Raw genomic sequence first — 26,706 nt, forward strand, 5'->3', positions numbered from 1 at the left:
ATCAATGGCCATGAGGGGTGAGTCACAGTGGAGTCAGTGAGTTGGCGCCCCACCAGAGCTGCAGCCTGTAGTCTTCCACCCAATCAGACAAACAAACGATAGTCTTCAACCAGTCAGAGCTGCAGGTTGTTGTCTTCCATCCAATCACAAACTGTTGTGTTCCAACCAGAGCAGATCCAGATGACTCCAGACTCCCTATGCAGCTGGTCTGCCAGTGTGAGTCACGTTTGGGCAAACCCTCACCAAATCATTCCTACTCACTGATCATAGGACTGTACAGAAGGGGACATGTGTGTATTTTGATGGAGGTGGGCAGTTGAGGGGGACTGATATGTAATGATGTCATAATAATCTGATATTACAGTTGAAGTCAGAAGTTGACATACACCTTAGCCAAATACATTTAAACTCAGTTTTTCACAATTCCTGACATTTAATCCTAATAAAAATTCCCTGTTTTAGGTCAGTTAGGATCACCACTTTATTTTAAGAATGTGAAATGTCAGAATAATAATAGAGAATTATTTATTTCAGCTTTTATTTCTTTCATCACATTCCCAGTGGGTCAGAAGTTTACATATACTGAATTAGTATTTGGTAGCACTGCCTTTAAATTGTTTAACTTGGGTCAAACGTTTCAGGTAGCCTCCCACAAGCTTCCCACAATAAGTTGTGTGAATTTTGGCCCATTCCTCTTGACAGAGCTGGTGTAACTGAGGCAGGTTTGTAGGCCTCCTTGCTTGCCCACACATTTTCTATAGGATTGAGGTCAGGGCTTTTTGATGGCCACTCCAATACCTTGACTTATCTGTCCTTAAGCCATTTTGCCACAACTTTGGAAGTCTGCTTGGGGTCATTGTCCATTTGGAAGACCCATTTGTGACCAAGCTTTAACTTCCTGACTGATGTCTTGAGATGTTGCTTCAATGTATCCACATAATTTTCCTTCCTAATAATGCCATGTATTTTGTGAGGTGCACCAGTCCCTCCTGCAGCAAAGCACCCCCACAACATGATGCTGCCACCCGCGTGCTTCACGTTGGGATGGTGTTCTTCAGCTTGCAAGCCTCCCCTTTTTTCCTCCAAACATAACGATGGTCATTATGGCCAAAGAGTTATATTTTTGTTTCATCAGACCATAGGACATTTCTCCAAAAAGTACGATCTTTGTCCCCATGTGCAGTTGCAAACCATAGTCTGGCTTTTTTTATGGCGGTTTTGGAGCAATGGCTTCTTCCTGGCTGAGCGGCTTTTCAGGTTATGTCGATATAGGACTCGTTTTACTGTGGATATAGATACTTTTGTACCTGTTTCCTCCAGCATCTTCACAAGGTCCTTTGCTGTTGTTCTGGGATTGATTTGCACTTTTCGCACCAAAGTACGTTCATCTCTAGGAGACAGAACGCATCTCCTTCCTGAGCGGTATGATGGCTGCCTGGTCCCATGGTGTTTATACTTGTGTACTATTGTTTGTACAGATGAACATGGTACCTTCAGGTGCTTGGAAATTGCTCCCAAGGATGAACCAGACTTGTGGAGGTCTACCGTTTTTTTCCTGAGGTCTTGGCTGATTTCTTTTGATTTTCCCATGATGTCAAGCAAAGAGGCACTGAGTTTGAAGGTAGGCCTTGAAATACATCCACAGGTACACCTCCAATTGACTCAATTGATGTCCATTAGCCTATCAGAAGCTTCTAAAGCCATGACATCATTTTCTGGAATTTTCCAAGCTGTTTAAAGGCACAGTCAACTTAGTGTATGTAAACCTCTGACCCACTGGAATTGTGATACAGTGAATTATAAGTGAAATAATCTGTCTGTAAACAATTGTTGAAAAATGACTTGTGTCATGCACAAAGTAGATGTCCTAACCGACTTGCCAAAACTATAGTTTGTTAACAAGAAATTTGTGGAGCGGTTGAAAAACGAGTTTTAATGACTCCAACCTAAGTGTATGTAAAATTCTGACTTCAACTGTATATGATAGGTATACACTACAGTACATGATATCTATGGTGGGGTACTAAATTGTCAGTATGTAGTATGGAGAAGAAATGCATGGAGATGCATGGAAACGGATGGAGGTTTGAGGAGTATGAAGGGAAAAGAACACTACCTTCCACATAGCAAAAAAAGTGACGACATCGAAAGATTTACGATAATGGAAAAGCAATTCCATGAGTGAAACAGCAAGTGAGTGAGTTGTTCATTCTACCACTTACAGCTCTCTGGATAACAGATGTTTCTGAATAATGAATCTGTGATTCAACCAATGTTTTCCAACACCCGTAGGACACGTTCAGTTTGTGTCGAATCACTGGTTGAATCATGAGCGGATGTTGAAGATTTATATATGCTCTCGGCATTGGTCAAATCCTCAGTTCCTGGAATGTTGCTAAGCGGTCCTTCAGATGGTTAGCGGACACTGACACCAATTCAACCAGTTCTCAAGGGTTCATTTCAATCTAAGTGCTCCTTCAAGGAGTGCAGGTTCCTTATCCTCAAACAGAAAGACGGTACTATAGGTTGTTAACATAAAGCCCAATTTATGGTAGAAAAGACAAGTGTTTGTGTGGGTTGCAGGCTGCATGCAGCATTTCAAAAATGGAGCGGTGCATAACATCTACAAATGACACTTGTCTTTTCTAAAATAAATTGTGCTAAATGTAGGTTATTTGTGCTTACAGAATCAGTTATATTCAGAGACATATAGCCTACGTTGGCCAAATGTTTGAGATTGTCTGCCGATTAGCCTGTGTAGGTGATGTGTATGAGAACATGTTTCCCAAGGGTCTGTCATTTTGTCAAGTGTGCCATCTGCTGCTGCCTGTCCTCAAAAGCATCCTTAACCTCACGACCTCACCACTTCAACCACCTCACAATCTGGGTTGAGTAGGCCGAGGGAAGTACAGACCAAACACAAAGGACCAGTTTCAGCATTTAATACATCATAGGGCATGGTTTACAAAGTTAACCTTTCAGCAGTGGCCTTCTCACTGGCCCAGGAACATTGACAAACCATGCAATTTAAACTGAAACTAACAACCAAAGTAACAAAAAAGGCACAGGGGGAGAGGTGGTGCAGCCCTGGAGTCCATCTTGTGTTCCCCCATATTCCCAGAACCCACCATACCTCTGGACTGCATCCCTACTCTGGGTGGCCACACTTCAGAGAGAAACACAACTTAAATACAATTCAGGTGTTCAATCAATTAGTCAATTAACTAATAAAATTACTAACTTGATTACAGAGCAATTAGTCACACCTGTGACACAAACTTATGTCCCTCAGGTCAAACTAATTCAGTGGTTGGTACACACAGCTGTTCCCAGACGTTCCTCTCAGCAGTGCTTGCTGCAGGTCTGTTTAAATAGGATTTAGCATGTTTAAACAGCAGGTCTGTTCTACCACAGCTTCGAATGGCCCTGGAGACAGTCTAATGGATGCTCACCTTAATGAAGACCTTAGGGAGCAATTCATGATTTTTGCATATTCAGAGCCATTGGTATATGAATCAACAGCCCATTTTATAGCGCTCAAGAGTCTAGAAACAGATGGAGGGACTCAACTTCAAACCGTTACTGTTTTCTTAGTCTGCCCGGGACTCGAATCCTGTCAGGGTTACCAATTGCGTAACGGTAACTCGCTCTGGAACCGAGAGACCAACAGTATCTAATTTCTATCTTATGGAGTTCAGGAGAGGAGGAGCAAACCACTAGCCATGCTGCACTCAAGCTTTTGGTCCCGTCTTTGTTAGCTGAGGGAAGTCTGCGCCTCACTTTCCCTTTACCAGCGGAGGCGAGTTTGGTAGTACATTCTCTCTTTTTGGGGGTGAGCCTTTCTTCCGCTTCTTTCCGTCCTCGCTCCTGTCGCCGCCCGACTAAGTGGAAGGAAGAAGCATATCTATTTTTACGGAGTAAATACCTGCCTGCTCGTCCGGCACCCATGAATTCGGATATAAATGTGTACCTCGGCCGGGACAAAACGGGCATCATGCGGAAGAGAGCGCTGCTCCTTCGGAAAGGGTGCAGTTTTGAGATTAGTTCGAGGTAGGTGACGCATGGGGTGATGGGGCTCATTCTGGGTATAAACTCGCAGCTCACCACTCCGCGCCATTCAAAACGGGTTATTATCTGGCCTCCCGTAACATTTGAAACGGCACATGTTTGCTTGGGAAAAGTGACCCTTGATATATACCGACCCTATCTCTCCGTGGACTGCAGTTGTGGTGTTTTTTGGCATAAGTGAACGTACTCCTCCAGAGCTCGAGGAATGCCCAAAATAAACATGCGGGTTCACTCTGCGAACTGCGAACCCGGTCTATTACGTTAGCCTACAGTCAATTCGAACTGATCAATGTTTCATTGTAGGCTACAGTTAACTGCAGACTGTGGGCTTTTGTGAATTATCTGTGGCATTGCTGAATGTTGTTTAGATGGGCATGAAACGTTATAACCGAACATGCGTTTCAATGCGTACTGTCTTTTTGGATGTTGTGTTATTTAAAATCGAGCTAATGAAATTGTCTCCACAACTGTGCGTCCATATTTTGGACCGTTACGCATGGGTGTGTGTCACTTCTGGTGGTGCAAAAATCACTATATCTGGTGCACTGTTATATATTAACCTACAGCAGTAATCCATGCGCTCTGTGTGTGGTTCGTCGATCGGAGAGGCGCACAGATCAGCCTATTATCAGTTCATTCGAGGTGTTCCCACGTGGAGAGGGTACCGACAAGCACAGCATGACCGGGTGAGTTGTATGCTGTGCACCCTCGGAGGGACTCTCTCCACTCGGGAGTCCACCGCTCGTCCACGCCGGGGGTTCTTAGAGTTGCAGCTAGCCCGCTCTTCCCGGTCATAGACTGCCTGTCTGCTGTCTTGCGCATCAAAGGCAGCGGGGGGGTGAAGAAAATGTCAAGTGTTCTCTTCGCCTTCCAGTTTGTAGTACCAGACTGTAGGCTACATACCGTTACCCACAGTATGTTACGCACAGTATGCATATGGTACATGTATCTACACTGGACAGAAATGCACACAGTTGATCTTCAACCCAAGCTTTGGAGAGGATTTCTGGTCTTATTTATAGCCTAACACTCACTCACGTTCACTTATTGTCAAGTTCACTCCCCGGTCTCGTCGCTAGATGGCACCCATAACTCCCTCCCTCACTGTCAGCCATGGCGTTGATTATAAGTCTGTCAAATACGTTTGATAACGTGGTCATTTTATCCGTCCCCCACACAGTGGCCTCATATAATCAGGTTTTGAGGGTGTACATTACTCATATGCGACTAGTGGACATATTGTCAATGGTATTTTGTAGTTTAGACTAATGTTTATGCTGTCCTGGCCTCAGCAGCATGTATTGGATAGACAGACAACACGTGTGTTAAAAATCGATGTTCAGTGTCCATATCTACAGTGAGGAAAAAAGTATTTGATCCCCTGCTGATTTTGTACGTTTACCCACTGACAAAGAAAGGATCAGTCTATCATTTTAATGGTAGGTTTATTTGAACAGTGAGAGACAGAATAACAACAAAAAAATCCAGAAAACGCATGTCAAAAATGTTATAAATTGATTTGCATTTTAATGAGGGAAATAAGTATTTGACCCCCTCTCAATCAGAAAGATTTCTGGCTCCCAGGTGTCTTTTATACAGGACACTCTTAAAGGGAGTGCTCCTAATCTCAGGTTGTTACCTGAATAAAAGACACCTGTCCACAGAAGCAATCAATCAATCAGATTCCAAACTCTCCACCATGGCCAAGACCAAAGAGCTCTCCAAGGATGTCAGGGACAAGATTGTAGATCTACACAAGGCTGGAATGGGCTACAAGACCATCGTCAAGCAGCTTGGTGAGAAGGTGACAACAGTTGGTGCGATTATTCGCAAATGGAAGAAACACAAATGAACTGTCAATCTCCCTTGGCCTGGGGCTCCATGCAAGATCACACCTCGTGGAGTTGCAATGTTCATGAGAACGGTGAGGAATCAGCCCAGAACTACACGGGAGGATCTTGTCAATGATCTCAAGGCAGCTGGGACCATAGTCACCAAGAAAACAATTGGTAACACACTACGCCGTGAGGACTGAAATAATGCAGCGCCCGCAAGGTCCCCCTGCTCAAGAAAGCACATATACATGCCCGTCTGAAGTTTGCCAATGAACATCTGAATGATTCAGAGGACAACTGGGTGAAAGTGTTGTGGTCAGATGAGACCAAAATGGAACTCTTTGGCATCAACTCAACTCGCCGTGTTTGGAGGAGGAGGAGGAATGCTGCCTATGACCCCAAGAATACCATCCCCACCATCAAACATGGAGGTGGAAACATTATGCTTTGGGGGTGTTTTTCTGCTAAGGGGACAGGACAACTTCACCGCATTAAAGGGACGATGGACGGGGCCATGTACTGCCAAATCTTGGGTGAGAACCTCCTTCCCTCAGCCAGGGCATTGAAAATGGGTCGTGGATGGGTATTCCAGCATGACAATGACCCGAAACACACGGCCAAGGCAACAAAGGAGTGGCTCAAGAAGAAGCACATTAAGGTCCTGGAGTGGCCTAGCCAGTTTCCAGACCTTAATCCCATAGAAAATCTGTGGAGGGAGCTGAAGGTTCGAGTTGCCAAACGTCAGCCTCGAAACCTTAATGACTTGGAGAAGATCTGCAAAGAGGAGTGGGTCAAAATCCCTCCTGAGATGTGTGCAAACCTGGTGGCCAACTACAAGAAACGTCTGACCTCTGTGATTGCCAACAAGGGTTTTGCCACCAAGTATTAAGTCATGTTTTGCAGAAGGGTCAAATTCTTATTTCCCTCATTAAAATGCAAATCAATTTATAACATTTTTGACATGCGTTTTTCTGGATTTTTTTGTTATTCTGTCTCTCACTGTTCAAATAAACCTACCATTAAAATTATAGACTGATCATTTCTTTGTCAGTGGGCGAACGTACAAAATCAGCAGGGGATCAAATACTTTTTTCCCTCACTGTATGACATAAGGTCATGTTTCAGTTTTATATGTTAATGTTTACGTTTTATATCCTCTGCACTGTTGCCAAACCTTTAATTCAGATAAATATTTTAATTGCATACCATATTTTATATGTAAATGTGTGACCTTCTGTTTTTCCCATGCTATATATATACACCTACTCATTCCAGGGTTTTTCTACATTGTAGAATAGTAGTGAAGCCATCACAACTATGAAATAGCACATATGGAATCATGTAGTAACCAAAAAAGTGTTAAATAAATCAAAATATATTTTAGATTCTTCAAAACCCTTTGCCTTGATGACAGCTTTGCACACTCTTGGCATTCTCTCATCCAGCTTCATGAGGTAGTCTCCTGGAATGCATTTCAATTGACAGGTGTGGCTTGTTAAAAGTTAATATGTGGCATTTCTTTCCTTAATGCATTTGAGCATACAGAACAGGTATACAGAACAAATCCCTATTTGTGAAAGACCAAGTCCATATTATGGAAAGAACAGCTCAAATAAGCAAAGATAAACAACAGTCCATCACTACTTTAAGACACAAAGGTCAGTCAATCTGGAAAATTTCAAGAACTTTGAAAGTTTCTTCACTGGCTCTCATGAGAACCGCCACAGAAAAGGAAGACCCAGAGTTACCTCTGCTGTAGAGGATAAGTTCATTAAAATTACCAGCCTCAGAAATTGCAGCCCAAATAAATGCTTCACATAGTTCAAGTAACAGACACATCTCAACTGTTCAGAGGAGACTGCGTGAATCAGGCCTCCATGGTCGAATTTCTGCAAAGAAACCACTACTGAAGGACACCAATAAGAACAGACTTGCTTGTGCCAAGAAACGCAAGCAATGGACATCAGACCGGTGTGTCTTTGTGAGACGCAGAGTAGGTGAACAGATCTCCGCATGTGTGGTTCCCACCGTGAAGCATGGAGGAGGTGGTATGGGGGTGCTTTGCTGGTGACACTGTTGATTTAATTAGAATTCAAGGCACACTTAACCAGCATGGCTACCACAGCATTCTGCAGCAATACACCATCCCATCTGGTTTGCGCTTAGTGGGACTATCATGTTTTTCAACAGGACATTTAACATTTACATTTAAGTCATTTAGCAGACGCTCTTATCCAGAGCGACTTACAGTAGTGAATGCATACATTTCATAAATTTTTTAAAATCCGTACTGGTCCCCCATGGGAATCGAACCCACAACCCTGGCGTTGCAAACACCATGCTCTACCAACTGAGCCACACGGGACCCAACACACCTCTAGGCTGTGTAATGGCTATTTGACCAAGGAAGAGAGTGATGGAGTGCTGCATCAGATGACCTGGCCTCCACAAACACCCGACCTCAACCCAATTGAGATGGTTTGGGATGAATTGGACCGCAGAGTGAGGGAAAAGCAGCCAACAAGTGCTCAGCATATGTGGGAAGTCCTTCAAGACTGTTGGAAAAGCATTCCTCATGAAGCTGGTTGAAAGAGTGCCAAGAGTGTGCGAGGCTGTCATCAAGGCAAAGGCTGGCTACTTTGAAAACTCTAAAATCAAAATATATTTTGATTCATTTAACACTTTTTTTTATTACTACATGATTCAATATGTGTTATTTCATAGTTTCGATGTCTTAACTATTATTCTAGATTGTAGAAAATAGTTAAAATAAAATAACACTTGAATGAGTAGGTGTGTCCAAGTGTTTGACTGGTCCTGTAAATTTGTATACATAACTTTAGTGCATTCTTGTTTTTCTCTGAGTCGTGTGTGTCTGTAGACATGTTCGAGGTGTCGGAGGTCTTCTGTGGGTGGGTCGCACTTTCAGAATAGAAGCATGCATAAGCAATGGTGTGTGGGCGCAATGGGCACAGCTCTCTGTGAAGCACTGCCTTTCAAATTACAGCCTTCTTCGTATAAGTTGATTTATTCTCTGTACTCAGAGAGAGAGGGTGTGTGTGTGAGTACTCAGCGAGAGTGTGTGTGTGTGTACTCAGAGAGAGTGTGTGTGTGAGGACTCAGAGAGAGAGTGTGTGTACTCAGAGAGAGAGTGTGTGTGTGAGTAAGAGAGCGTGTGTGTGTGTACTCAGAGAGAGTGTTCATACTGTGTGCTCAGAACTCAGTGCTAGATTGTGGAGATACCTGTGAAATAGTCCCTCACAGACCGGAGGTAATTAAAGACGATCAGAAGAGACCCTGGGCCCCAGGCTGGGGCTCTTATGTGCTGAAACATTTTGTCAATTTTTTTTCGACATCTCACAAGGACCCTCAAGATACCTGGAGATCAACAGACACACACACGCTTGCACACACAGCCTGTGTACACACACACACGAACTCCAAGTCAGACAAATAGCCAGGCTAACAAGAACAGAAAGAGAGCGAGCAAGACACACTAGTGCTGAACGGCCAGCAAATACTGCATCCAAACAGGCAGATGGACCAACACTCACGCACACACACGTGACATTCAGACAAGACACAGACCGTATAGGCTGCATGGTTTGATATGTAACTTGGCTTGCTTTATTGACAGATTGTCTGGTTAATTTATGGCTGGTTGAAGCAAATCACATCTAGCTTCCCTCGCTGTCTTAACAGCATCCACTAACAGCTTGGCTTTACTCTTTTAAATAATTCAGATGTTGAAGCATTAAAATCCCATTTGGAGACGTCCCCAAAGCCTCAGAGAGGAATCTACTCCAGAACTACTTCTCTTGCAGACCAGGGTTCAAACTATATGAAATCTTTCGAATACTTTCAGGGTTTACAGTACTTTAGTCTGCCTGGCGTGCCAAATGGGTGGGGTTTAAACTTTTCAGACTATTTTATTGGCTCAATTTTGCAAGGCAAGCTCAATCAAACACAGCTAACGTATTTGAAATGATTTCCAGTAGTATTTGAACCCAGGTCTGTTCCCAAGATATCTCCCCCAGATGTTCGAGCCAGTCTAGTCTAGGCTGTCTGCTGAGAAGAGGCAGTCAGAGGCCTGTTCCCACCAGTCTGATAAAAATAACCCATGACACAACCCTCCTGCTTCAATTCAACTACCACAAGCCTACACATGGACACACTCCAGAAGCTGTGTGTGTGGGGAGGGGGGCTCTCTGTCTGTGTGTGGGGAGGGGGGCTCTCTGTCTGTGTGTGGGGAGGGGCTCTCTGTCTGTGTGTGGGGAGGGGCTCTCTGTCTGTGTGTGGGGAGGGGCTCTCTGTCTGTGTGTGGGGAGGGGGGCTCTCTGTCTGTGTGTGGGGAGGGGGGATCTCTGTCTGTGTGTGGGGAGGGGCTCTCTGTCTGTGTGATATGACACTAATAGAGGAACAGCTAGACTGGACTGCTCCCCTCAGGGTGACCAGATGCCCCTGACCTCAGATTACTGACCCATCATCACAGCCCTGACACACACACACACACACACACACACACACACACACACACACACACACACACACACACACACACACACTACGGTTAGCGTAGTGTGCCTATCTGTCCCTGTAATAGCCTACTGTGCTGATGTTGACATGAATAGATAATCAGACTATCAGAAGCCTGAGAGAGGAAGAGATGAGCTACAGATTGTTAGCCAGGGTGACGACAGACTGTTCCTGCATTAGCCACCTGCACTAAAACCAACTAGTAAAGGTATATACATCATGGACTTACACATTTTTCTGAAAGGATATTACTTGCTAGATCCAACCACCATATCACAATTGCTTGTTGCATACTTCCATACAGCCAATAGAAAATATGTTACCACACCTCCATCAAAATGGCTAATTCCTGTGTTAGTCTACGTAGTCAGCTAAGTACCACTTTCCTGTGTTAGTCTACGTAGTCAGCTAAGTATCACTTTCCTGTGTTAGTCTACGTAGTCAGCTAAGTATCACTTTCCTGTGTTAGTCTACGTAGTCAGCTAAGTACCACTTTCCTGTGTTAGTCTACGTAGTCAGCTAAGTACCACTTTCCTGTGTTAGTCTACGTAGTCAGCTAAGTACCACTTTCCTGTGTTAGTCTACGTAGTCAGCTAAGTACCACTTTCCTGTGTTAGTCTACATAGTCAGCTAAGTACCACTTTCCTGTGTTAGTCTACGTAGTCAGCTAAGTACCACTTTCCTGTGTTAGTCTACGTAGTCAGCTAAGTACCACTTTCCTGTGTTAGTCTACGTAGTCAGCTAAGTATCACTTTCCTGTGTTATCAGCCAGTCAGTAGCACTCAGTAATAGGGCTGGGCGATATGGCAAATAAATTATCACGATATCTATATATTTTTTCATTCGATAACGATAATTATCACGATATTAATCACATAATGTTTAAAAGGTGCATATCTGCTTCAGACTCAAGAATGCCTGAACAAACTGTGGTTAGAGCGTTGGACCAGTAACCGAAAGGTTGCTAGATCGAATCCCCGAGCTGACAAGGTAGAAATCTGTCGTTCTACCCCTGTACAAGGCAGTTAACCCACTGTTCCCTTGTAAGTAAGAAGTTGTTCTTAACTGACTTGTGTCGTGATGTTGTATTGGTTAATGTGGCGACTGCGGCTCATCGAATGATTAACGGTTTATAATTACGTGATTAAATGAATCAGGCAATTATACACTCATCAACCTGGGGCACCATGGCAAAATTGGTTTTATTGAGTTTCTATTTCCCAATAGTCACTTAACTCATAAGGTTAATGCACCAATTTGTAAGTCGCTCTGGATAAGAGCGTCTGCTAAATGACGTAAATGTAATGTCTTATACCCTCGTGTCAGAAGTGGGCGTAACCGCCTTTAGGGCAATTCTCTGGGCGGACCAAGTTACGAGGCAAGGTCTGGATTTTACTCAGATCCAATTTAGACAACTAACTTCACATTTCATCTTTACCAAAACATTCTCTTTGATTTGCTCTTTCTCCATGCCTATCACTGCCACTGTTTTGGCCTACATCCCTCATTTTTCGTGGTTAACAGTGGCTACTCCATCACTCGAGGTGCTAAGTGGTTTTTAGTGAGCGTATACTTCTCCACGTGCATTTTGTCACTTCTCAGCACGTTCCTGCTGCGTCAGAGGTGAAATGGACTGCTGTACCTAATTATTCTATGTCGACATTATCGAAAATGAATCTAAACATTTTTATATCGTTATTGAGGGAAGTAATTACGTCTAATTATTTATATTGATTTATCGCCCAGCCCTACTCAGTAATAAGGATTTTTTTCTGCGTGTTAGGTCTGTGAGGTCAGCTTGACACACTGAGTCACACCTGGGAGAGATGATCCAATCCCCTAACACCTCGCTCTATTGATTCACATATCTGCCGTTTTCCTGGCACTCAGCAGACGAGAAATGTGTTCATCTTCTTATGGTACTCTGGTAACACCAGCTGCCTACCATACCTTTCCTTATTAAATGAACTCCAAAATTCCTTCCTTATGGATCCCCTACGTCTCAGACTTCCACCACATCGATTTAGTGTATCCTGGGGGCACACATTAGGGCACACAATGGAAAACGTTTTAAAATGTTTTGCTACGCTAAGTGGAAGTCCAGGTAGGCCTTCCCTGTTTTAGTATGTTTTCTTCCATTTGTTGTCTAATGAACATGACACAAGTATTTCATCTTAAGAGAATCACAGTATATTCCTTGTCCGTGTATGGACGGAGTCATGCAGGAATACCATGTCATTTCTTTTCGCAGTATGTGGACAAATAGAAGTGATTAAGCAGTGAAAACATATTCTGTCATTTTGACCAGTACATCCTACTGAAACTCCGCCCCTCCCCCCGTCTCATCTCTCTCTCTCTCTCTCCCTCCTCCCACAGTATCCTCAGAGAGAGCTTTCATTAAAGGTGATTTACTTTGAAACATTATCTATGTCTATATAAATCGGTCCAGCTGCCAAACAGTGTTGTGTAACCAACCACAATGCAGGGGAATCCACTCTCACTTGTGACAGCATGTTGGGTTGAGAACAGAACAGTCAGAAAAACAGTCAGAAGACTGGATCCAGATGGGGGTGAATCATCTGGTCATGGTGTTCACATATTGACTCGGAATTATTGGAAAATCTACTTTCCGATGCTCAAATCCCGTTCACGCGTGCTCCTAAGTAAGAAATGTTAGTGAGAAAGTAATGTTGTGAACTTTCCCAGTCATAAAGATGACAAGTTTCAGAGGGAGTGCACAAACGCCGTTTCCGAGACATGCTGTGACCCTGTCGTTAAGAGTGTCTCTGATTGGCTGGGCCTGTGGGGTCTTGCCTGTGTGAGCTTGTCGTAACCTCCGATGGGAGGAGGTGTGATGGAGTGTTGTGACAGCTCTGTGACTCGCAACCTGTCACTGTGTTTATATTGCTGCTCTAGTGGGAAACTGCATCATATAGTAGACAGACAGAAAAAGGGGAAGAGACTGTGTGTGTGTGTGTGTGTGTGTGTGTAGTGGATGGAAAGTGCTCGATATTGCAGCCAACAGAGCAGACCATCACTATATTTGACAGCTCTGTGTTTGTGTAAGTGGTTTGAGTTTCATGTTTGCATGATATTTGATACTGTACTGTATCTGAATTCACCCATGTGAGGGGTGTGTGTGTGTGTCAGTGTGTGTCTGTGACTGCCGGTGTGTGCGAGCGTGGGTGCCCAGCAGAGGAGGCTGGTGGGAGGAGCTATTGGAGGACAGGCTCATTGTAATGGCTGGAATGAAATGAATGGAACGGTATCAAACACATCAAATATATGTAAACCTCATGTTTGACTCCGTTCCATTAATTACATTCCATCCATTACAATGAGCTCGTCCTCCTATAGCTCCTCCTACCAGCCTCCTCTGGTGCACATGCATGGTTTTGTATTTGTGTGTGTTTGAGTGTGTATCTTTAGCCTTTGACTCTGACATGTTCTCCTGGCTAAATTCCCAATCTGGCCCTCATACCATCATGGCCACCTAATCATCCCCAGCTTCCAGTTGGCTCATTCATCCCCCTCCTCTCCCCTGTAACTATTCCCCAGATCGTTGCTGTAAATGAGAATTTGTTCTCAGTCAACTTACCTGGTAAAATCAGGGCTCTAGTCAAAAGTAGTGCACTATATAGGGAATAGGTTGTAATTTGGGACAAGTCAGTCCCAGAGAGGGCTCACTGAGCTCAGATAAACACAGGACCATAATCACTGCCATGTGTGTCTTCAGCAAAATACAGCCCACCAGTCAATACAGCCCACTAGTCAATACAGCCCACCAGTCAATACAGCCCGCCAGTCAATACAGCCCGCCAGTCAATACAGCCCGCCAGTCAATACAGCCCGCCAGTCAATACAGCCCGCCAGTCAATACAGCCCGCCAGTCAATACAGCCCGCCAGTCAATACAACCCACCAGTCAATACAGCCCGCCAGTCAATACAACCCACCACACAGTACACCCGCCAGTCAATACAGCCCGCCAGTCAATACAACCCGCCAGTCAATACAGCCCGCCAGTCAATACAACCCGCCAGTCAATACAACCCACCACACAGTACAGCCCGCCAGTCAATACAGCCCGCCGGTCAATACAACCCGCCAGTCTATACAGCCCGCCAGTCAATACAACCCGCCAGTCAATACAGCCCGCCAGTCAATACAGCCCGCCAGTCAATACAGCCCGCCAGTCAATACAACCCACCAGTCAATACAGCCCGCCAGTCAATACAACCCACCACACAGTACAGCCCGCCAGTCAATACAGCCCGCCAGTCAATACAACCCGCCAGTCAATACAGCCCGCCAGTCAATACAACCCGCCAGTCAATACAACCCACCACACAGTACAGCCCGCCAGTCAATACAGCCCGCCAGTCAATACAACCCACCAGTCAATACAGCCCGCCAGTCAATACAACCCACCACACAGTACAGCCCGCCAGTCAATACAGCCCGCCAGTCAATACAACCCGCCAGTCAATACAGCCCGCCAGTCAATACAACCCGCCAGTCAATACAACCCACCACACAGTACAGCCCGCCAGTCAATACAGCCCGCCAGTCAATACAGCCCACCAGTCAACACAGCCCACCAGTCAATACAACCCACCACACAGTACAGCCTACCAGTCAATACAGCCCGCCAGTCAATACAACCCACCACACAGTACAGCCTACCAGTCTCATTTATCCAGAAAAATAGGGAAGGAGAAAAATACCAAACAGCCATCTGTTGATTACAGACATCTCTCTTGATTACAGCCATCTGTTGATTACAGACATCTCTCTTGATTACAGCCATCTGTTGATTACAGACATCTCTCTTGATTACAGCCCTCTGTTGATTACAGACATCTCTCTTGATTACAGCCATCTGTTGATTACAGACATCTCTCTTGATTACAGCCCTCTGTTGATTACAGACATCTCTCTTGATTACAGCCCTCTGTTGATTACAGACATCTCTCTTGATTACAGCCCTCTGTTGATTACAGACATCTCTCTTGATTACAGCCCTCTGTTGATTACAGAGATCTCTCTTGATTACAGCCCTCTGTTGATTAGACGTCTTTCTTGATTACAGCCATCTGTTGATTAGACATCTCTCTTGATTACAGCCCTCTTGATTACAGCCCTCTTGATTACAGACGTCTCTCTTGATTAAAGCCTTCCCTTGATTACAGCCCTCTCTAGATTACAGCCCTCTCTTAATTACAGCCCTCTAATGATTAAAGCAGTCTCTTTTGATTACAGCCCTCTCTGTGTAAACGTCTTGCTCCTTCAAGCCCCGTCTGGATCCATTTATGGCTTAAAGACGCATACCTACATATTACAGCAAATGTATGTGTGTTTGTGTGTGTGTATGCATCCGTGTGTCTGTGTCTGTGCATATGTGTTAGTGTGTGTGTGTGTGTGTGTGTGTGTGTGTGTGTGTGTGTGTGTGGCACACACAGCTCTGGGAAGATTCGCTCCGGAAAGCGTTTTCCGTTATAGCGTACTGCTGGAAAGGGCCCAGCGTGCGTGGATGGAAGGACTTGTACTTTCACAGAGCATTGGTAGAGACTCATGGGGTTTGAGTACAGCCACAAGCCACATGCAAGGAGAGGAGGAACAAAGGCTGGGTGTGTTTTTGTCTTTCAACAATTGTATAAACATCCCATTTTGACCGCTCTTGTTCTGTGTGGTGACTTAAGAAGTGTGTGTGTGTGTGTTTGTATGTGTTTGTTTGAGTGTTTAGTGTGTTTATCATATTTGTGAGTGTGAGAGAGAACAGATTGAAGTCACTTGGCTGAATGAATCAAAGAAAGATCAAAAGCCAGTGGCAAGATTATGATGTTGACTTGCCTCAATCTTCATGACTTGTTACAGTAGAGAAGAGACAGCAGAGAACTCCAAACCCTAAACCAGAGATTACTGTCTATCAATATGGAAGCACAAGAAAGTGAAAGTGTGTTCATTAGGCACCAAACGGAAGAAAACTGACTGAAACAGGGTGGGACTACTTGGACTTGTCCAATAAGAAAACGCTCATATCCGCTTTCCGTAGCTAAACGTTTTAAAACGTTTCACATTGCATGCCGTAATGAATACAACCCATCTCTCTTGTAGTGTTCACCACCTCTCAACGAAAAGGTATTGGTCCACATGGAGGGAGGGGTACTGCTTTCCATAGAGGTTATTTGCCTTGTGGTTTCCAGGGAAGCCTGACAAACAATATTCTACTTGGTTAGACAGAGAGAGCAAGAGACGGAAAGAGAGAGTGGGGGAGGAGAGAGAGACTGCGAGACAGAGATGCCGCGAGAGGGAGAGAAAGAGAAAGAGAGAGACTCATAGAGGGAGAGTGGGGGAGGAGAGAGAGAAAGAGAGAGAAAATAGAACATTTGGGAGGAGGTTGTAATGTTCTAGGTCTAGTTAAAGTGGTGAGTTGTAGTTTATCTTACAATAACTGAGCAAAGGAAACTGCCCCAGGCCTCCCAGTCCATCATACTGCACACTAGGAGCAGCGTTCAGTAGAAAAGGAATTGCTAATGTAATAAGAAAGAAAGAAAATAGCTAAGGCACAGTCAGTGGTCATAGTGCTTTTTAGGCCCTAGAAAACCCAAGGCAATATCTTACCAATCTACAGGTAGCTGCTAATATTGGACGGCTTAGCTGAAGTATCCATAACAGTTGTTCATTTTGTGATCAAATAAATGGACACGGAGTTTGAAGGAAATCCTTATCTATTTGACCTTAGAGGAAGAGTGTAAGAAGATGTGAGGAGTAACTTTCTGTTCAGTACCCTGATAGGATGATGACGTAATGACAGGATTTACACACACACACACACACACACACACACACACACACACACACACACACACACACACACACACACACACACGCAGACACACCATCCGTCAGCCCCTCTGACAGCCCGGCCTCCCTGCTGTTCTTCCCTACAGGTGTGTAATGATGACAGATGGCCCCTAGGTCAACTCCTACTGTTAGACATGTTCCTGTCTCTCTCTCTCTCTCTCACACACACACACACACACACACACACACACACACACACACACACACACACACACACACACATGGAGTTCTCTCTCTCTCTCTCTCTCACACACACACACACACACACACACACACACACACACACACACACACACACTAGGTGATCTCCTACTGTTAAACATGTTCCTGTCTCTCTCTCTCTCACACACACACACACACACACACACACACACACACACACACACACACACACACACTAGGTGATCTCCTACTGTTAGACATGTTCCTGTCTCTCTCTCTCTCTACACACACACACACACACACACACACACACACACACACACACACACACACACACACACACACACACACTAGGTGATCTCCTACTGTTAAACATGTTCCCGTCTCACTGATACACATACAGTAATTACATCTCTCACTGATACACATACAGTAATTACATCTCTCACTGATACACATACAGTAATGACATCTCTCACTGATACACATACAGTAATGACATCTCTCACTGATACACATACAGTAATTACATCTCTCACTGATACACATACAGTAATTACATCTCTCACTGATACACATACAGTAATTACATCTCTCACTGATACACATACAGTAATTACATCTCTCACTGATACACATACAGTAATGACATCTCTCACTGATACACATACAGTAATGACATCTCTCACTGATACACATACAGTAATGACATCTCTCACTGATACACATACAGTAATGACATCTCTCACTGATACACATACAGTAATGACATCTCTCACTGATACACATACAGTAATGACATCTCTCACTGATACACATACAGTAATTACATCTCTCACTGATACACATACAGTAATTACATCTCTCACTGATACACATACAGTAATTACATCTCTCACTGATACACATACAGTAATGACATCTCTCACTGATACACATACAGTAATGACATCTCTCACTGATACACATACAGTAATTACATCTCTCACTGATACACATACAGTAATTACATCTCTCACTGATACACATACAGTAATTACATCTCTCACTGATACACATACAGTAATTACATCTCTCACTGATACACATACAGTAATGACATCTCTCACTGATACACATACAGTAATGACATCTCTCACTGATACACATACAGTAATGACATCTCTCACTGATACACATACAGTAATGACATCTCTCACTGATACACATACAGTAATGACATCTCTCACTGATACACATACAGTAATTACATCTCTCACTGATACACATACAGTAATTACATCTCTCACTGATACACATACAGTAATTACATCTCTCACTGATACACATACAGTAATTACATCTCTCACTGATACACATACAGTAATTACATCTCTCACTGATACACATACAGTAATTACATCTCTCACTGATACACATACAGTAATTACATCTCTCACTGATACACATACAGTAATTACATCTCTCACTGATACACATACAGTAATTACATCTCTCACTGATACACATACAGTAATTACATCTCTCACTGATACACATACAGTAATTACATCTCTCTCTTTAAATCTACAAACACAGTGGTTACACGCGGATGAGTAGTGCTTCAAAATATTGCATATGATATAGATCTCTCGCAATATGGATATTGGGATTTTGATGTGAATCTGATTAATTGTGTAGCCCTACAACACACACACACACACACACACACACACACACACACACACACACACACACACACACACACACACACACACACACGTGTGCAGGCACAAGCAATACACACACACACACAGTATTCCCTGTCCTACATCTGAAGTTCATCGCCGTCTTCTCATGTTCCAGATAAATGAGTGATACAGGAAGTGGCCACAAGAGGGCAGCGGAAGGATGGGAATGAATGGCGGTGATTGGCAATACCCTGGCTGCTGTTTTCACCAGAACCACATATTATGGGTTGTAGTGTTAATGTATGCCCAGTAGGGGGTAGTAGTATAACATGCAGTAGAACATGGAGGGGCCCAGTAGGGGGTAGTAGTATAACATGCAGTAGGACATGGAGGGGCCCAGTAGGGGGTAGTAGTATAACATGCAGTAGGACATGGAGGGGCCCAGTAGGGGGTAGTAGTATAACATGCAGTAGAACATGGAGGGGCCCAGTAGGGTGTAGTAGTATAACATGCAGTAGGACATGGAGGGGCCCAGTAGGGGGTAGTAGTATAACATGCAGTAGGACATGGAGGGGCCCAGTAGGGGGTAGTAGTATAACATGCAGTAGGACATGGAGGGGCCCAGTAGGGGGTAGTAGTATAACATGCAGTAGAACATGGAGGGGCCCAGTAGGGGGTAGTAGTATAACATGCAGTAGGACATGGAGGGGCCCAGTAGGGGGTAGTAGTATAACATGCAGTAGGACACAGAGGGGCCCAGTAGGGGGTAGTAGTATAACATGCAGTAGAACATGGAGGGGCCCAGTAGGGGGTAGTAGTATAACATGCAGTAGGACACGGAGGGGCCCAGTTGGGGGTAGTAGTATAACATGCAGTAGGACATGGAGGGGCCCAGTAGGGGGTAGTAGTATAACATGCAGTAGACATGGAGGGGCCCAGTAGGGGGTAGTAGTATAACATGCAGTAGGACATGGAGGGGCCCAGTAGGGGGTAGTAGTATAACATGCAGTAGGACATGGAGGGGCCCAGTAGGGGGTAGTAGTATAACATGCAGTAGGACATGGAGGGGCCCAGTAGGGGGTAGTAGTATAACATGCAGTAGGACATGGAGGGGCCCAGTAGGGGGTAGTAGTATAACATGCAGTAGGACATGGAGGGGCCCAGTAGGGGGTAGTAGTATAACATGCAGTAGGACATGGAGGGGCCCAGTAGGGGGTAGTAGTATAACATGCAGTAGACATGGAGGGGCCCAGTAGGGGGTAGTAGTATAACATGCAGTAGGACTTGGAGGGGCCCAGTAGGGGGTAGTAGTATAACATGCAGTAGGACATGGAGGGGCCCAGTAGGGGGTAGTATTATAACATGCAGTAGACATGGAGGGGCCCAGTAGGGGGTAGTAGTATAACATGCAGTAGGACATGGAGGGGCTCAGTAGGGGGTAGTAGTATAACATGCAGTAGGACATGGAGGGGCCCAGTAGGGGGTAGTAGTATAACATGCAGTAGGACATGGACGGGCCCAGTAGGGGGTAGTAGTATAACATGCAGTAGGACATGGAGGGGCCCAGTAGGGGGTAGTAGTATAACATGCAGTAGGACATGGACGGGCCCAGTAGGGGGTAGTAGTATAACATGCAGTAGACATGGAGGGGCTCAGTAGGGGGTAGTAGTATAACATGCAGTAGGACATGGAGGGGCCCAGTAGGGGGTAGTAGTATAACATGCAGTAGGACATGGAGGGACCCAGTAGGGGGTAGTAGTATAACATGCAGTAGGACATGGAGGGGAATCTTTGGCTGTGTCTGAAAACATTAGTAGCCGTCAAATTCTTGCTTCCTCCATCCTTGTTTCCTTATTAATTCCTTTTTAACCTAATTGAAGGAGGAGATCCAAGGAAGGGGCCTTGAATCCTCTCCTTCAACATGCTTTGAGAGGAAAGGAGGAAACAAGGACGGAGGAAGCAAGGATTTGACGGCTTGTAATGTTTTCAGACACAGCCATTCAGGACAGACACAGTAGTGATGACGAGAGAGGCAGCAGAATAAGACGCTCATTCAACAACTTTGAAAAACAGTCTGACATATTCAAGTGAATCACTCTTCCTTACGTAAGGAGATAAATGGAGGACATCGCCCCAAGACACTCTGAGTTCAGTTTGACACTTCCCACCCACTAATGATTAAGGTTAGGATTAGGGGAGGGTAAACTGATCCTAGACCTGTGCCTACAGGCAGCTTCTACCCGGAGCAGAGATTGAGGCAGTAGCAGAGATTGAGGCAGTAGGAGAGATTGAGGCAGTATCAGAGATTGAGGCAGTAGGAGAGATTGAGGCAGTAAGCAGAGATTAATTCAATAGAAACAGGGTCACATGCTCTAACTATTCAAGTGAATCATATTTAGCCTCTGGCATGCAGGTTAGTGTTTTTTGTCATGAATCTTGTTCTGGAGGCAGCTCTGCAAAGTGTACACCAGCTGGCACAGCTACAAAATCACAAGATCATGAACCTAACACTAACCTTAACCCTACCCCTAACCTAACCACACTGCTAACCCTAACCTTAAATTTAAAAAAAGCTATATTTTTTCAGTTGGCCTATCTAAATGGAAATTGCTCAGTTCTGCCTCCAGGACAACACTCATGACAATAAACTCCAACCTGCTTCTGGCATTTCCCCTAATGGTTAAAGCTACAGTCTGGGATCTGTGAATCTGTTCCATGGTCATTTCAATTCACCCATTGATTCTCGAAGAATATCATTTTAAATCCCAGATTGTACTGTAGCTTTAAGGTTAGGATTCATTGAAGGTAAGCTGATCCTAGGTCTGGCCTATCTGTGTAGAGACAGCAACTCAACCTTACTCATTCAACTGAAACAGGTTGTAAATCACACTCTTCTTCCTGCAGTAAGGTGTGTATTATCATAGCCGAGGGCCAGCAGTAATATCATGATGTTCCATCGTTAATATCCATCTATTCCTATCATTCATCCATCCCTGTTATCAATCAATCCCTATCATCCATCTATCCCTGTTATCCATCCATCCCTGTTATCAATCCATCCCTATCATCCATCTATCCCTGTTATCCATCCATCCCTGTTATCAATCCATACCTATCATCCATCTATCCCTGTTATCCATCCATCCCTGTTATCAATCTATCCCTATCATCCATCTGTCCCTGTTATCCATCCATCCCTGTTATCAATCTATCCCTATCATCCATCTATCCCTGTTATCCATCCATCCCTGTTATCAATCTATACCTATCATCCATCTATCCCTGTTATCCATCCATCCCTGTTATCAATCTATACCTATCATCCATCTGTCCCTGTTATCCATCCATCCCTGTTATCAATCTATCCCTATCATCCATCTGTCCCTGTTATCCATCCATCCCTGTTATCAATCCATACCTATCATCCATCTGTCCCTGTTATCCATCCATCCCTGTTATCAATCCATACCTATCATCCATCTATCCGTGTTATCATCCCTATCATCCATCGATCCATTCATCTCTATTATCCATCTATCCCTGTTATCTATCCATCCCTGTTATTCATCCATCTCTATTATCCATCCATACCTGTTATCCTCCAGTCAGTGAGGCTGGGGCTTTGTCCCTCCACCACAATGTCAGCCAGAGTCCTTCTATCGATCTTCTTTTTTCCATTCTCCCCCTTCCATCTGAGAGGCCTACAGGGATAATTTGTGATTCAGACCCCGACCCCGATCTTCCTCCTACCGCTGCGTACCAAATGCCAGCGAGTCACCGCGCTGGCCCTGGTGAAATGTCACTACGTCAGGCACACGCGATTGATGATGGCCCCCTCGTTAAACATGATCAGGTACATTAACCTTTTGTCTGTTGCAATCGGATGAAACCTCGGAAAAGCCTCTAGCTCTTTAGATCTTTCCTGGCTGTAAGGGTGTAGTCAGTGCTATCTACTCAGTCCACATACCAATGAGATACTGTATGAATGTGGGCTAACTAGCTAGCACTGGACTTTTAGCATGGCTCCAGACCTGTTGGTGCTTTAGGCTAGCTAGCTCCTCAGTGCTGTTTGTTCGTTGCTATGCCAAACATATTCAATTTGAATACATGCACATAGCCTTTTTCTTTATGTAACTACACAGTTTGCACCAAAGGACTTTCTGCTATTGAATTACCCTAGTGTGCAATTGGCCATGTACACTGAACAAAAGTATAAACGCAACATGTAAAGTGTTGGTCCCATGTTTCATGAGCTGAAATAAAATAATTGCACAAATTTGTTTACATTCCTGTTAGTGAGCATTTCCCCTTTGTCCATCCACCTGAAAGGTGTGGCATATCAAGAAGCTGATTAAACAGCATGGCCATTACACAGGTGCACCTTGTGCTGGGGACAATAAAAGGCCACTCTAAAATATGCAGTTTTGTCATACAACACAATGCCACAGATGTCTCAAGTTTTGAGGTAGTGTGCAATTGGCATGCTGACTGCAGGAATGTTCACCAGAGCTGTTGTCAGAGAATTTAATGTTCATTTCTCTACCATAAGCTGCATCCAACGTCATTTTAGAGAATTTGGCAGTACATCCAACCGGCCTCACATCCGCAGACCACATGTATGGCGCTGTGTGGGCGAGCTGTTTGCTGATGTCTACGTTGTGAATAGAGTGCCCCATGGTGGTGATGGGGTTATGGTATGTGCAGGCAAAAGCTACAGACAATGAACACAATTGCATTTTATTGATGACAATTTGAATGCACATTGAATGCACAGTGACGAGGTCCTGAGGCCCACTGTGAGGCCCACTGTGAGGACCATTTGTGACCAACAGATGCATATCTGTATTCACCGTCATGTGAAATCCATAGATTAGGGCCTAATGCATTTATTTCAATTGACTGATTTCCTTATACGAACTGTAACTCAGTAACATCTTAGAAATTGTTGCATGTTGCGTTTATATTTTTGTAAATATTAGTATGCTTATGCAAGCTAAATGGTATGGCTAAACTCTCATTGAACTCTCATTGAAAATGTAATATACAGGCTACTATGCCATGACATTGTGCCACAAAACATTTACATGATATGGGGAACCTGTGCCACATATCAATAAAACTCCATTTGATATCCTTTTCTGTTTCCTCCTGTTGGTTACACATTAACCAATCAAATGGGCTTATCAGTGGCAAGTGATGTCATAATGCATTGCCTCATTTGCCTACTTGGAGTTATAGACCTTATTACCCTGACAAGAGTCATAATAAGCAAAACAAAAAATAGCCTTCAACACTGACATAATTTCTGTTACCCAGAGTTTTTCCATAACAATTTAACCTGACCCAGAAAACTCCAAGCCCCAGTCACAACCTTTAAGGGCAGAGTTTTTCCTGCACACTGGTCATCTGTTCAAGAAAAACAAATATCCCTAAATGTCTACCATGATATAGTGAATATTTTAACCCAACATTTTTACCCACATACTTGACCCTAAGGGGTCAAAAGAGTCATACTTTTTAAACCCTTTTTTTAATCCTTCTGAAATGTTGGGACTTTGTCTAGCAACTAATTACTGACCAAAAAAACACCATTAACCATGATTTATGTGTTAATATAGAGTAATGAAAAATAATCTCTCTTTTGTATACTAGTGGTGCACGGCTAAGATGAAAATGTTGACTCAGTAGTGTACTTTGTGGACGCACACAAGCACGCAGGCAACACACACACACACACACACACACACACACACACACACACACACACACACACACACACACACACACACACACACACACACACACAGGTATGTACGAACACATGCACACACAAACACAGGTATGCATACACGCACGCACGCACGTACGCAAGACACACACACACACACACACACACAAACACACACAGACAAGCACATACTGTCTTGAAACAGATATGTAAACTGTACACCTACACATTACAATGCTTCCACCTACACACGTTCATCCAGGGCTTTCATCTTCTATCTGTCTAGGGAAAAGAAAGCCTGGGATAAACTAGCGCAATTTGGTCCACACACACACACACACACACACACACACACACACACACACACACACACACACACACACACACACCATTCCCCCCAGCTAGTTTAGCAGAAGCCTGCCCCATGGTGCAGTGGGACTATGCCCAATGTTAAATACTATCCAATTACAGGAGTTGAATATGTTAATGATATTAATTAATATTTTCCCATTAGGAAGACAGAGAAGATACACACACACACACACACAAAATAACATGTGTGTGTATGCATGTGTGTGTGATAGAAACTGGATGTGTGTCTGTGTGTAGGTGTGTGTGACAGTGGAGACTGGTGACTTTAAAAACTTAGGAGGATGGGAGACCGCACTGAGATGACAACGCTTGTTTAAAAAATCGTCAAAGACAAAAGGACATTTATAAGTGACCCCAAACTTTTGAACGGTAGTGTATCCTGTAGTTTAAACTACCTCCTCCATATATATCCTGTAGTTTAATCTACCTCCTCCATATATATCCTGTAGTTTAATCTACCTCCTCCATATTTATCCTGTAGTTTAAACTACCTCCTCCATATATATCCTGTAGTTTAATCTACCTCCTCCATATATATCCTGTAGTTTAATCTACCTCCTCCATATATATCCTGTAGTTTAATCTACCTCCTCCATATATATCCTGTAGTTTAATCTACCTCCTCCATATATATCCTGTAGTTTAATCTACCTCCTCCATATATATCCTGTAGTTTAATCTACCTCCTCCATATTTATCCTGTAGTTTAATCTACCTCCTCCATGTATATCCTGTAGTTTAATCTATCTCCTCCATATATATCCTGTAGTTTAATCTACCTCCTCCATATATATCCTGTAGTTTAATCTACCTCCTCCATGTATATCCTGTAGTTTAATCTACCTCCTCCATATACAGTTGGAAGTCGGAAGTTTACATACACTTAGGTTGGAGTCATTAAAACTTGTTTTTCAACCACTAAACCATAAACCATAACCATAAAAAAGTCAGACTACGGTTTGCAACTGCACATGGGGACAAAGATCGTACTTTTTGCAGAAATGTCCTCTGGTCTGATGAAACAAAAATAGAACTTTTTGGCCATAATGACCATCGTTATGTTTGAGGGAAAAGGGGGAGGTTTGCAAGCTGAAGATCACCATCCCAACCACGAAGCACGGGGGTGGCAGCATCATGGTGTGGGGTGCTTTGCTGCAGGAGGGACTGGTGCAATTCACAAAATAAATGACATCATGAGGGAGGAAAATTATGTGGATATATTGAAGCAACATCTCAAGACATCAGTCAGGAAGTTAAAGCTTGGAATGGCCATCACAAAGCCCTGACTTCAATCCCGTAGAAAATTTGTGGGCAGAACTGAAAAAGTGTGTGCGAGCAAGGAGGTCTACAAACCTGACTCAGTTACACCAGCTCTGTCAGGAGGAATGGGCCAAAATTCACCCAACTTATTGAGGGAAGCTTGTGGAAGGCTACCCGAAACGTTTGACCCAAGTTAAACAATTTAAAGG

The 26,706-nt window shown here is 43.9% G+C and overlaps 1 protein-coding gene across 4 annotated transcripts in view; it reads left to right on the forward strand.

The window, feature by feature from the left end:
* Window positions 1-3,278: 3,278 nt before the first annotated feature.
* The window catches only part of garnl3 (GTPase activating Rap/RanGAP domain like 3), a 261,207-nt gene continuing 237,779 nt past the window's right edge, over window positions 3,279-26,706 (forward strand). For all 4 annotated transcript variants that reach the window (XM_045692975.1, XM_045692952.1, XM_045692967.1 and 1 more), the window contains exon 1: window positions 3,279-4,050. In XM_045692975.1, the coding sequence (XP_045548931.1) occupies window positions 3,947-4,050 (104 nt within the window). In that variant the 5' untranslated portion in view covers window positions 3,279-3,946. The remainder of the gene's footprint in view (window positions 4,051-26,706) is intronic.

The sequence above is a fragment of the Salmo salar genome, chromosome ssa01 (assembly GCF_905237065.1).
Source record: "Salmo salar chromosome ssa01, Ssal_v3.1, whole genome shotgun sequence".
Classification (NCBI taxonomy): Eukaryota; Metazoa; Chordata; class Actinopteri; order Salmoniformes; family Salmonidae; genus Salmo; species Salmo salar.